This window comes from Erythrolamprus reginae, chromosome Z (genome assembly GCF_031021105.1).
Source record: "Erythrolamprus reginae isolate rEryReg1 chromosome Z, rEryReg1.hap1, whole genome shotgun sequence".
NCBI classification, from domain to species: domain Eukaryota; kingdom Metazoa; phylum Chordata; class Lepidosauria; order Squamata; family Dipsadidae; genus Erythrolamprus; species Erythrolamprus reginae.
Genome location: NC_091963.1, coordinates 111,708,792 through 111,722,275, shown reverse-complemented (window position 1 = coordinate 111,722,275; position 13,484 = coordinate 111,708,792). Strand labels below are relative to the sequence as shown.

The following is a 13,484-nucleotide window of genomic DNA, read 5'->3' as shown; positions in this document are numbered from 1 at the left end:
TAACAGATATAGTATAGATAATAGCATATGGCTGCCCCATTGCTTTTTTTATGGGGGAAAGAAAATTTTCTGCTATTGGAAAGAGTAATAGAAAAAATAGTACTGGGGGAATGTTTGACACCATTTTATTAATCTTCAACTGCAGTGGAAAAATATAACCTTTTACAAGTGCCATCCTGTGTAAGTTCAAGTCAATATATATATATATGTATATATATATGCATATATATATATATATAATTTTTTTTCCTTTTCTGAAGTGCAGTAAGACTAACCCCATATCAGAACCAAATAAAGAGAACAAATAGGCCAAGCGGTTTCCAAATTGTACTTTTATCTTTTTTTTTCTTTGCTTGAACATTGAATGTCAATCTCATGTTTGCAATCCAAAATATTTCCTGAAATGTTTCTTGTTTGTTTAGGCTTTTTAAAAATTCTTTGGCACAATTATGTGTGGTTTGGGCTATTTTGTTGCCACCGAAAGGGGTTTTGTCCCTTTTGGTTGTTTTTATTATTACCAATCAAAAGAAAAGTTATATCACATTGGAAAAACTGATCCTAATCTCTCCACTCACATTGAGTGTCTTCTGGATACTCTGCCTGCCTCCCACCCTACCCAATCCCAGGTTTCTACATTCACAGTTGAACAAAATTCAGGAAGGAAAGGCGCTTTTTAATAAATCAAGATTGTGAAGAAAGTGTCACGATGGGAGCTTTGAACATCCCAGCTGAAATTCCCTAAAGAAGCCCTATACAGGGCAACTTCTGTCCCCCCCTCCCCCCTTCAAATCTCTTACTTTTCTGCCAGTTCAAGTAGACTGAATTTGTTAGTTTATGAAATGTAACTGCTAATCTCTTCAGTGTTTCTTTTGGGAAAGATTAACTGCAATTGAGAATGTAGATACTGCCTCATTCACACACACTCACTCTTGAAAGAAAATCCTTCACCCTTCCTATTTTTCTCGTGCACTGACAGCGTTGTGAGGCTAAAACTTTCCTCCCTGCCAAAAAAGGTTAAAAGGTCATGGGCTGGGGATCCCACCTTCTCTAGCAACGAAAGCCAGACCTTATTATATGAGTACTCAAATTGAACCTGAAGCTAGCTTTTCTCTCTCTCAGACTAAGTAATCTTCCTCTTCACTGGCCAAAAGACACAGAATTAGTCCTTGTCTCGTCAGAAGAGACAGCACTGAAGTATAGCTCAATCATTTTCTACTTCCTGGAGGCAAGCGATGACAAGGTTTTGTTGCTACGCAAGTCAGTGATTAGCTCCATTAACAGCGGTCTGCCATTTGCCGTGGCTGGATTTTCACCGTGGTGTGTTTAAGCCTCTCACTCACTCATCCTCTCATTCCCAAACACTCAGCATCCGTGCACACTCCTCACTTCGGGTTGGGTTTTTTTCCTCAATAGATTGGAGAATTCCAGTGGGGGTCTCAGGTGTCATCCCAATGGTAACAGATCTATAAGTGAAGAAAAATAAGAAGACAATGTAATGTAATATAAAATAATACTTGCATTTTCTTCAGTAGCCACAAGATTGCTTCATTACTACAGATTTTTGTCCCTATTAGAAAACCTTTCCAGTTCAATTTGTCACATTATACTGCATAATACCTCTTGCAATTTTTAAAGGTCTTCAAAAATAAGAAAAGAAGTTTTGAACTGAAAGACATTGAAGATAAAGACCATGGCACTTTTTGCACCATTCAGTGGGAATTACGTTAGTTCTCTGAACTTCTAATACAAGCTGTACAGGCATAACTTTGCTTTAAAGAATAAGAAAGTTGGAGCCTTCTCACCAAGCTTGATTCTTCAGTTTTCTCAACTCCTTAGTGGCCCATGTAGAAAGGGTTTTTGTTTTGTTCGTCTTTGATCTCCTTCCTTCAGTTAGTAGTTCATGTATCAGGGGCCTATTTTCTACCATCTTGAGGACATCTTTCCCAAACGCTGTGCACAAATCCCTGTGAAAAGCAAATATAGAGAAACTTCCAATATGTGCTTTGGGTAGTTCAAAGTTTCTTGGCTCTTTCAATTTTGAATGCCATACATTCCATCCTCCTGCAGTCACATGATCACATTTCAGATACTCCGCAACCAGCTCACATTTACAAGTAGTTGCAGCAATCTCCAGATCACAGTTTGCTTAAAAACTGCAGACTTGCCTTATGATCATATCTGGTCAATGGTGCCTCAATTATGACCAAGGGCCAGAATTCATTGTGATCATAAATTGTTATAAATTAAAGATTATTTTCACCCACAAAATGAATTACTGCAGCATAGTTTATTTGGGGCTGTCCTTGAAGACCCTCTGTAAGTTGCAATGTATGCCCAGTTACCCTCATACTCTGCCAGTGTAATGATATGTGCGAATGACCTTGGAAAATGGGTGTAGAGACTCAGGCAAGGGAATAGTCGGACAAAAAAGGCACAGCCTGCAACAGGATAGTAGGTAGGGCAGAGGCTCAGGAGTAGGGATCCTTCCTAGGTTTGGGGGTTGTTCAGATTAGGTTAGTGGTAGGGAATGTACTTTCAAATTTTATCAATGTAGTTTTACAAGGAATAGCTCATCTGCTTGTTTCCCTACTTAGTTTGTCCTGCAACTATGTTTCCCCTGCCTAGTTTGTCCTCCAACTATGTTGGCTTCTGTGTGGAATTCAAGGTGCTGATTACCATTTCATGGCATGGGGCTGGGTTATTTGAGGGACTGCTCTTCCCAGTGGACTTGATGGGAAGAACTCACTTGAGTCCCCTCAATTAAATAATGCAATCTAATGGGACCTTGGATTCAAATATTTTCTGTTGTAGCACATGAATTATGAACGACGCTGATCCTCCAAGATTAGATTGGCTGTAACTTTGCCAGCTTTTTGCAAAGCACTGAAAAGCTAGATGTGTTCCTGGGAAGCAAAGGTGACTTGACACTGCCATTGTTTTGCATTTATTCTGACCATAAACTGTAGAATCTATAGTGTATGAATCCATAACAATGATACTGTTTTTATTGGTTTCATATGTTCTGAGCTACCAGTTTTATATGTGTAATATATACAGCCATATTAATTAACTGAATAAGTACAGTTGGGCCTTGATTGAAAACCACTTGTTCAGCTACCATTCAAATTTACAATAGCGCTGATCAAGTGATAAGTATTACCAGTCCTCAAAATTCTGGCTGTCAAAGTGCCCCATAATACTATGATCATGACCTGATTGCTCAACAATGGTTTAGATTTCTAAATATCACAGCATCCTGCAGTAAGGTCAATTTGATTTACTACCTGCCCTGTTGGCTTCAAAGAAGCAAAGTCAATAGGGAAGCTGGCAGGAAGTTGGAAGTCCTGGTCACATTAAGTTATTACTTAATAACCCATGATGATTCACTATGGCGGAATGCGACTCACATCTCACTTTACAACCGGATCATCTAGTTACAAATTCCAGCCACATTTATTACCAAGCAAGGACAAAAAGAATTTAACAGAATAATGTCAAAGCTATTTAACAAGTTTAAATATTTAATAGTGGACCAAGATTAAACAGTTTTAGAAGGTTAAAAAACTGCTTAGTAAAATATATCATCTTGTCTTCATAAGAGGTGAGATAGATTCACTGTGAGATAGATTCACTGTGAGATAGTAGATCATAAATCTTCAGCATTTACCCTATCAGTCCTGCTGCACAGGCTACAACTCCATCACTATGATCTTCATCGGTAGCGACGTGGTCAATGAAAGACAAGATAAATTCTACTCTAGGCTGCACCAGCATCACATCCGCTGAAAAGAAAGCATAATTTAATTTTATAGACTTACATTATGGGCTTATTTCTTCATTTATTCCTATCAATATCACAATTCTGGAAAGTTTACCTTAACACTCTGTTCAACTATAGACCTAATTTGTATTAGAGGCATCCCACAAAGATTATATTATTTTCTCTGACATTGCCTTTATACCTTCCTTCTACCTGCCATCTTAAAACTGTCTCATGGAAACAAAAAGGGGAAAGGGAAAAAACACAAAGTTAACCTCTCCAAATCTGAAAATCCTTGTTCACCTTATATCTAATTTATTATTCTGAAAACTTGATTTCTTAGAATGGGCTGGGTACACAAATTATTCTTAAAATATATTCTTAAATAGGAAACATTACAGGATGAACTAGACATAGGTTCTAAATGAAGCCTAAACTAAAAGCAGAATCTGTGTATGTACCTATTTTATTTTGGAAAATAGATTTTTTAATTAAAAATGCATATGCAAACAAATAATATTTAGTAACTTGGCCAGGGCTGTAATAATACGCTATTTAAATTAAACGTCACCACAGAATCCTGAAACCTCATGCAAGGAGCAATGAATAATCAACCATGTTTTCCACATCATAAAACAAAGCAAAATGATCTTGCACTTATAATTTCCCATTATCATTAGGAGTAAATATTGGCAGAAATTGAAATTCACACGCAGAGGTTCATATCTGAAACACTCAAGGAAATGAAGAAGAAAAATACTCACGATGTACATTCTCTTGATCTCCTTTCAGACCTTGAATGATGCCGGTGTATGCTTCCAAACAGGCTTCTCGCAATTCATTCAGGTACTCTAACATGTCATAATCAGTCTAAGAACAAACATAAAATAGAGTTATCTTGGGATTACTGTCCTACCACTGCCTGTCCATTATATATCGCCAACATATAAGACACAAATATTATCCCAAAGGTGCTTTTTCTCTCTTTTCCTCAAAAAAGGGTGAGGGAAACCTATCTCCTGTTTACAACAGTCCTTTCAATAGTCCCAAGAAGGTTCCATATCAGTTTATACTCTGATTTAGATGACTCTGTGTATACAGATAAACCCCCACGTGACCTCAACAACTCTCTGGGTATATGACCAGATGACTGCAAAGAATATAAATCCTTCCATTCCTCATTAAGTCAGTTAGAACTGAATTAAGTTTCTTGGATGAGAAGTAAAGGAAAAAACCTCAATAAAGTACAGTTGTATTTTAAATAAAAAGTGGGGGAGCACCGTCAGGACAACCATGACCTAGATGATTAGAATTTTCATAGACATTTGATCCAAAAGATTGTTTACCGTATCAACATGGGCTTGAGAAGCTTGTTGTAAAGTATTCAGTACAACGTCTAAGTATTTTTTAAATTCTCCTCCAATTGCAAGAGCAATATCTCCAAACACTGAGAGAATTTGTGGCTTGACAGACCGATGTACATTTTCATTCTGTAAAGAAAATTCACAGCCAACAGTTTAGCTTTTAGAAATTACACTACTTATTGCCCCCATGGTACTGAGGGCTTTTCCCATTTTGTATTAATAAAACAGAAAAGTATTTCACTTCTTAGCATATTTCTTACTAATCCAATTGGTCCCAATTGTCATGTACAGATAGGACTATACACCCATGTCTTAGCAACCAAATATTAACCTATCATCAGATTTGCTGCTCATTAAAAATTAGCCAACATAATCCACTTGCTGAGCCACAGATGAAAATACATTTTTTAAAAATAGGCAACACATATAGGTTTTAAATGACATTTCAGATTTCCATATTTATAATTTATGTGAGAAAATAATATCCATTAGAAGATCTTAATCGAAATTATGACATTTAAATAATTTTCATTTTTATTTCATAAAACTATTTCAGTTTTATTTACATTGCTTGTTTTCTTCTTCGTCAGAAACAAGCCATAACCTTGTTAGGAATTTTAAAAAAATATCTTTTACCAATAGATGTGAAATTTTATTTTGCTTTTGCTTTTAGATCATCAATTTACTCACCCCCAAATTTTCTAAAAGAAGTTGCATAACCTCATCACAAAAGGGCAGAATGTTGGATTGCAAAACCCGGCATAGGTCACCCACTAGGCCCACTGCAGCTAAACAGACCTGCAAATATATATATATATATATAAGTATATAGCCAACACTTTTATGAATCACTTTTCACCTCACCTCAGGCATCAATCATTATTTCCCCATTACAATATTAAAGAGAGCCTGTAAGGCAATTCTGCTTCAAAGATGCTTCAATATAGTCAGCTTGCCTTTGCCGACTATATTCTCTTATTTGGTTTTTCAATTTTGTATGATTCACAAAGTTTTTCTTTTTCTATTGTGTGCAATTTTATACCAATTTCCCATTAAATTGCAATAAATTTTATTGGGTTTTCCATATTTTAACTATATCTTGAAAACCTCCTTGCTGTGATTTTTCTTGAAACAAAAGGTGTTTGACTGAGCTGAGTAGAAGTCAGTATCTTTCTTTTAGAAGATCAATACATTTAAAAAAAATGAAGTAACATTATAACACATTAGTTAAATGTTGTCTTATAATGTTATTTTATTATAAGACATTTCTTCTTGTTTCTTTATACCATATTCCATTTGCTAATTTGGCTCCTTCTATGTTAATATTCTCCCATTCTGAGATTTTACACATTTTATTTTCCATGAGACAGTTTACAGAATATTGTAATGTAATTTAAAATGATAAAATGCAAGTTGCTTCTCCTTTTTGAATCTTGCAAAATTTGAATATTTTGGTTTTCTTCCACACCATGAATCTCTTTTAATTATTTTTTGCCAACTCTGAAAGCTTTTATTTTAAGAGTACAATTAACACTATTTGGAATAAGTTTATCTTGAATAGAATATTCATTTTTACAATCCTGATAAGTCACAGTCAAGAAAGTTTTAGGTTTCTCTACCTATCAAGCTATTGTTTTATTTATTTTCATGATTTATTATAGCTGTCTGATATATTGCACCCTGTCAAATAGAGCACCAAACATTTCGCTGGATGTTTTTTGTTATTTCATAGCCGGTTTCTTCTATGTCTTTTTTATATCTTGATTTAATTTGCACGTATGGCCATCAATCAATTTTTATATTTTGTCGATCTAATTCTTCTCTGTTTTTAGCTCTCCAGAGGGGTCCAATATATCACTGTATTTTATAGTTTTAGTGGGATCTATCAAATTAGGGTATATAATTGGAACCATAATAAACTTTTGTCTTCCTTATCCCATCATCAAAAGCACTGGTCTTGCAAACCAGGCTTATTATTTTTCTAAAAGTGATATACAAATTAATTCTGTTATCATAATCTAAATCTCCCAAAAATTGCCAAACAGCATATCATGGACAGGATAATTCTAAAGTAATTAAAATAAATGAGAATACCTAATTAGAGAATGAACAAAAAGAGGGAGAGGGAAGGAGACAAAGGGGAGGAGGGAGAGAAAGAGAGGGGAGGAGAGAGAGAGGGGGAGAAAGAAAGAAAGAAAAAAATATTTCAGCTGCTAACAATCTCAAGATTCAGTTGTGAGGTTATAGATTAAATGAATTTTGTTATATTGATGGCTATCTATTGCTAGGTGTTGAAAACACTAGAGAATAAATAAATGGTATCACAATTATCTCCAAATCCAGACGTTTTAAAAAATTGCTTTTTAAAACAAGGAAAAGGATCTTACCTGATATTCAGCATAATTTTTTAAACCAATATTCAGGAAAGGTTTGAAGGCCTCCATGTACTTGAGAAACTCCCCTCCTAACACTGAGCAAAATGAAAGATTTAAAAAGTGAGATATTGAAAATTAAGAAGTTAATATCCATGGCTTAGATGAATTTTTAGCTCTCAAAATTCTAGGGCAATGATGGCAAACTTATGGCACACGCCCACAGGTGGCACGTTGTGTGCCAGCTAACTGATGTTTGGCTTGCAGAGTTCTGGGAGGACATTTTTGGCTTCCAGAGAGCCTCCTGGGTAAAGCCTTTGGACCCTGGAGAGAGCAAAAAAATGAGCCCACTGGGCCCACCATAAGTTGGGAAACGGTCCGTTTCTGGCCCCCAGGGGGTGGGGGAAGCTGTTTTTGCACTCCCCAGGCATTGAATTATGAGTGTGGGCAGTCGTGCATGCGCAATAGGCACGTGCATGCACTTTTGGCACTTGAGGAAAAAAACATTTGTCATCACTAGCCTAGATAATCAGCTTCTTCCAAGTACCGTTGGAACTGGAGCACCACCACCTTCTCAACAACCTTCCCCAAAACCGGAAGGTTGGAAACCTGACAGTAGTCTTCTTGAGGAGGGGACACACCAGTGTCTCTTTTAACAGGGATGGGACACACCCCTCCATCAACAAAGCATTGATAACCACATGAATCAAGTCTCGTTTCATCTCCTTATTGGCTGAAACCAGCCAGGAGGGACACAGGTCCAATAAACAGGTGAAGGAGCTCACAGCTCCAATGGCCTTGTCCACTTAGGTGTGTATAAAAAGCACAAAGCAAGGGAGCCAGCAGCTGCGGATTAAGGGGCTATGTGTAACTTCATGTCTACGAGCAAAGTTTGGTGAGAGAGATGGGAAGAGATATTTCCTTCTCTCGGTAGTGTTTTGCTTGAAAATATTTGAGAGTCCAACCAGAGAGAAGAGGCACGGATTTCCCTGCCTTCTTGTATGGGAGGTCGCTACACACCTGGAACATCAGAAGGAGCCCTGCGACATCACACCACCACTCAGAGAGAGATAGAAGGAAAGTCATTGGTCTCTCTCTCCTACTGGCCCACAAGACACTCACCAATCAGATGCTTCGCTGGAGAAACCACCCCAGGCCAGCCAAGCTTCCTAAATATCTTGCTCCCCAGATCGTTCCCCTTGTGAAAAAAGCCCAATCTGACATAAACGCCACCTCTAGCCACCTTTTGTCATGGTGAAACTCTTTCAAAGGATGATCTGCAGGTGGTGGTGGTGGTGGGGAAATTTCCTGCACAGCATCCTTTCAAAGAGAAGCCCTGCACATATACACATCCAAAAATGTTCCCTCCATGGATTTGGAGCCTCCAGGCTTCCAATCCCGTGCAGGGGAGACAGGTTTGCTTTGAAATTGCGGCAGAGCATCGCACAAGGAGATCTCTACAGCTACAGCAATATTTCATTTGCTGGAGGCAGCAGCTGGAACAGCACTGCAAGGCAGCTGTTCTATGAAAGGAATTGCCTGCTGCAACTGTGACCATTAGATAAGGTACATGGGGGCATGCTGATTGGCCTCCTGCTGCTTTTGCGGTCGCAATCGGCGGCAAAAGCAGCCACGTTTGCTGGAGGTGGCACCTGGAGCAGCAACCACAAGGCAGCTTTTTTTGTGGATGGATTTGCCTGCTGTGATCGTCATTAGGTAAGGAGGATGCGGAGCGCGTGGGGCGCATCACTTGGCCTGCTGTTTTTACAGCTGCAATCGGCAGCAAAAGCAGTCTGTTCTATATCATCTCACTATATTTTTTACTACCTGTATTGGAGTCTAATCATTAAAATGTTCTTATAATTTTGTGACATCATCTAATGCCCCTCATCCTATCCTTAGCCCACAAATCTCTTTGACATTTGTTATGCCAGGACCAATATATAAATCCTAAATGTGAATCCCAACTGTAACATTCAACTAGAATGTAGACAACCCAAACACGGATGTATTCATAGAGTCTTCAATGTTATAAAAGAATACTTTGACTAGCCGAGCAAAGCATTTACCTTCTACCAGAGTACTAACAGCCATGAGGGCATCCTCTTGGACACTTCCTGATCCTGCTGTACTTTGGAACATCCTCAGAAGACTAGCCATCACTACATCTGAAATCTGCAAAGCATCCTGGTGCTGGACTTTGCGAAGGACATTCTGTTTAATGAAAGTTAAGATGAAAGTTTATCTGGAAATTTTTTTCTACTCTCCCCCCCTCTTCACTTTTCATTATATTTTAGTTTTATCTTGTGAATAGGTATGAATTGTACAACTGGAAAAATCTATAAGCAAGTATTTAGTAATAATTATCTCTTATCTGGATATTCTCCTATGGATGCTAATTTAGTCTAGATATAAGTACTAATTTATTTAGCTGCTAGCAAAATACAATGGAACAATGATAGCTAACTTTAGCTGAGCAACTTCTAGGACAGGCTGACTTTACCTGCGCAATAGATCATGACTTTTCTTGCTAAAGTAGTGAGAAGTTCCATTTCTTTCTTTGACATGCTAGTTTTGGGAAAAGTTGGTGAGTAGTATATATCTAAAATAATTCTTGTCTTAAACAATGCACCAATATATTACTTTCTTTTTCTATATGCTACTGATTTTCACAAATTGCAAAGAAAAAAATCAAATTTGAACCAAGAGGGCATTTAATCTATAAAAAATTCAATAAAGATTTGTTCTATTCTAAATATTACTTATAGATTTTATGCTGAATGCTTTAGAATACAGAGCTGTAAACACCTTTGTAAATCAGCTAATAAATGTTAAATATTTTACCTGCAATGTAGCACAAAGTAAAGACTGAAGATCATTAAATTGGATTCTGTCACTTGTGCTCTGGATATGAGACTGGAGAGAAAATATAGCATTTGAAATGTTTCTTAAAACTTTTATCTCTATTGAAGATGTGACATGTATTTAAAATTAAGTTGATTGGGAATAATAAGACCTACAGCCACAACAAATTTTGAGTGTAGGGAAAACTCCAATACAGGTAGCAGTGTCCCTAATCCAAACCTTAGCCCACAAATCTCTTTGACAATCAATATTTTAAATTCAAAATTGACGAATCATAGGAAGCTGCAAATCATCCATGAAAAAAACCATACAAAATTCTCCAAGTTAAGCTTTCCTGTTCTGGAGATCACCCATTTGGGCGGATGCTATCACATTTTTCAGACATCCAAGCTAACCTCCATTTGGAGCACTTGTTGCAGCCGTTCCATAATAACTAAAGTTGTCTTCTGAACAGCAGGATAACAATCTTTGGCGCTATTTTTCACAATTTCCATCAGAGCTTCATATGCAGCACTTCTTAAATTGTTCTGATGTCCATCAGGCCTAAAACAAAATAAAAACAGGTAGAGCACAAAAATACAATTAAATGCAAATGAACTATTCAAAAGGCTATCCATTGAAGTGGTTCATCAATGAAAGGCAGGGTAAAATATTCCTTTAGTTTTGGGGGTAGGAATTAAGAGTGGAGCAGAGAGAAAAAAAGAGATTTTTTGAGAATGAATAGGGACTAGATGTTTCCATCACTCTCAGCTTCTAGCAGTAGCCTAACACAAATCCTAGTAGCTGTCTATGCTATTACGGCAGTCATTAACTCATTTGGCTTAATTGCTATGTTTCTGAGGCCACAATAACTCATTATACATAATTCAAGTACTGCTTTCTGTGACATGTGACACTTCTTGTATATTTTTTAGTATGAGAAAATTAATCAATGGATCATAATACAATATTGTCCCTGAATATTTTTCTTTTTTCTTCAGAAAGATTAATGGATATAAAATGTGTACTGCACATGTGCATGCATGTTGACAATTATTGCATAAGACCATTTTGTGAAATATGCAGAATTCAGCATTTTGCTCTTTTGTTCGTTCAAGTCGATTATGATTTGAACAAATTATAAAAAGTAATCTTAACTGCTATTTATTATTTTACTATTTAATATGTTTCAAAAGATACCCCTAAGTCAATGTTCTGTAGATCAAACACAGTTAGCACTGATTGCTTTTCCACTAGTTTTGGGGTCCCATGATGAAAATGGGATGTGTATGTGCTAATTATATGTAAATGACAAAACAGTCAAAAATATTTTGATTAGGTTCCATTGGAACACAACTCACACGAAATGTTCTACCAGAATGTAATCAGTGGGCTATTTAACGTTACATTCAGAACAAAATGGATTTTTGTTTTATTTCCTCAGTATTCACTATTATTTTATTACCCTGCTATTAGAAAAATATAATTCTTCCAAATCTGGAAGTCTCATCAAAACATTGCAACTATCCAGGATGTCCAGGGGGAAAGCATTTTGAAATTCCTTGATATTTCCCTGACATTTCCCTGTAACTTGCAATCTAGTTAAGGTACGGTCGTAGATGATATCATACCAAACAGCTAAGCCGTGGAGAAATATCGGTAGCTAAGGAAGCAAGTTGTTGCCACAGTTATGCTCATTTTTACTTGACTCTGCCAAGCAGCGCAACCCGCCTTTTAAAAAAAAAAGACATTTCTGACTTTTAAACATTTGTTTTTTCCATGATTTATTCTGTTTTTTTCACAAATTCTCTGATAATTCCCTGATATTTCCTGAACTGCCAATTTCCCTGATAATTCCATGATTTCCTTTTCCAGGTTTGCTGGACATCCTGTTATCACATCTCCTGGTATTTATTTGGACATTATGGAATAAAATATATTAAACAGATTTTAAATCAGATCAGGGGAGGGGGTGTCACTATTCAAGAAAACTTTAGAAAAAGTCCCAGAAGTGCTTTCTTGTTTTTATTCAAGAAACTTATTCAGCTTTGATGGAAGATGGTAAATGGAAGGATTTATATTACTTGTGGACAGCTAGTCATTTGCATTCTTTTAGAAAATCACTGAGGCCACATGGGGATTTGTGTGTGTCCTCTAAGTCATTGAAGCACCTTTGGGATAACAATTAACCTCTATGAGAGATAATCTCCACAGACATTTAGTTATGCACTTTGGGATGAAACCCTTCAAATGGTACAGGAATAAAATTGCAAACTACAGGAACCATTTGTACTTCAGTTTGAGATGCAGACAATATAGACTAGCCCCCAACAGCCTGTTCCTTTGCTCAACAGTAAAGGGGCAGTGAAGGCAGAAAACATCCTGTAGAAAGCACAGCTCCACTACACAATCCTTTCAGCAGTTCCAAGAAGGCTCCATATCCATTTGCACTATTTAAGTGATCCAGAGGACACAGACAAACCCTCAAGTGGACTCAACGACACTGTGAAAGAATGCAAATTACCAGCTGTCCCTAAAAAATATAAATCCTTCCATTCTATCAGAGCTGAAGAAGTTTCTTGGCTGAGAAGCGAAATGTCTTCAAAGAAAAACAAAAAAGTCCATAGTTGCCGCTTGAAAAACATCTTTGGGACAACCATGATCTGGATGACTAAGAATCTCTATAGACATTTGCAAAAAGTCCAAATTTTTGTTTGGCTGAGACAAGAAATTTATGCTTACTGTTTCAGTGATGTATTTTATGCTATACACAGTGGTTCTCAACTTTTCTAATGCCGCGACCCCTTAATAGTTTCTCATGTTATGGTAACCACTAACCAAAAGTCTAGCATCAATTCTCTTAACAGAGCTTTAAGCTGATTGGCAGGAACACCCCCACTGTAAACGCCTGATCGGTCCGATTGTAAAAATATGTTCCAAGGCACCAGAATAGAAGCTTTAGTTCCTACCACCATGGGAAATTTGTCTTTTTCCATGGTCTTAGGCAACTCCTGTGAAACGGGTCCCGATCCCCAGGTTGAGAACCATTGTGCTACAGCATCCCAATATATCCAAACTAACTGCTACATGGAACTCTAATCATATATTCAACATAGTAGTTCAATATTTTATAAGACTATGTGT

At 37.0% G+C, this 13,484-nt stretch overlaps 1 protein-coding gene across 1 annotated transcript in view; it reads right to left on the bottom strand.

Annotated features, from left to right (window-relative positions):
- Nucleotides 1-314: 314 nt before the first annotated feature.
- The window catches only part of KPNB1 (karyopherin subunit beta 1), a 42,679-nt gene continuing 29,509 nt past the window's right edge, over nucleotides 315-13,484 (bottom strand). The window contains exons 13-22 of the mRNA XM_070727828.1: nucleotides 10,757-10,904; nucleotides 10,341-10,412; nucleotides 9,566-9,710; nucleotides 7,512-7,594; nucleotides 5,815-5,922; nucleotides 5,107-5,250; nucleotides 4,525-4,630; nucleotides 3,668-3,782; nucleotides 1,803-1,964; nucleotides 315-1,463 (exon numbers count right to left, since the gene is read on the bottom strand). Coding sequence (XP_070583929.1) covers nucleotide 1,463; nucleotides 1,803-1,964; nucleotides 3,668-3,782; nucleotides 4,525-4,630; nucleotides 5,107-5,250; nucleotides 5,815-5,922; nucleotides 7,512-7,594; nucleotides 9,566-9,710; nucleotides 10,341-10,412; nucleotides 10,757-10,904 — 1,084 coding nt within the window. The 3' untranslated portion in view covers nucleotides 315-1,462. The remainder of the gene's footprint in view (nucleotides 1,464-1,802; nucleotides 1,965-3,667; nucleotides 3,783-4,524; nucleotides 4,631-5,106; nucleotides 5,251-5,814; nucleotides 5,923-7,511; nucleotides 7,595-9,565; nucleotides 9,711-10,340; nucleotides 10,413-10,756; nucleotides 10,905-13,484) is intronic.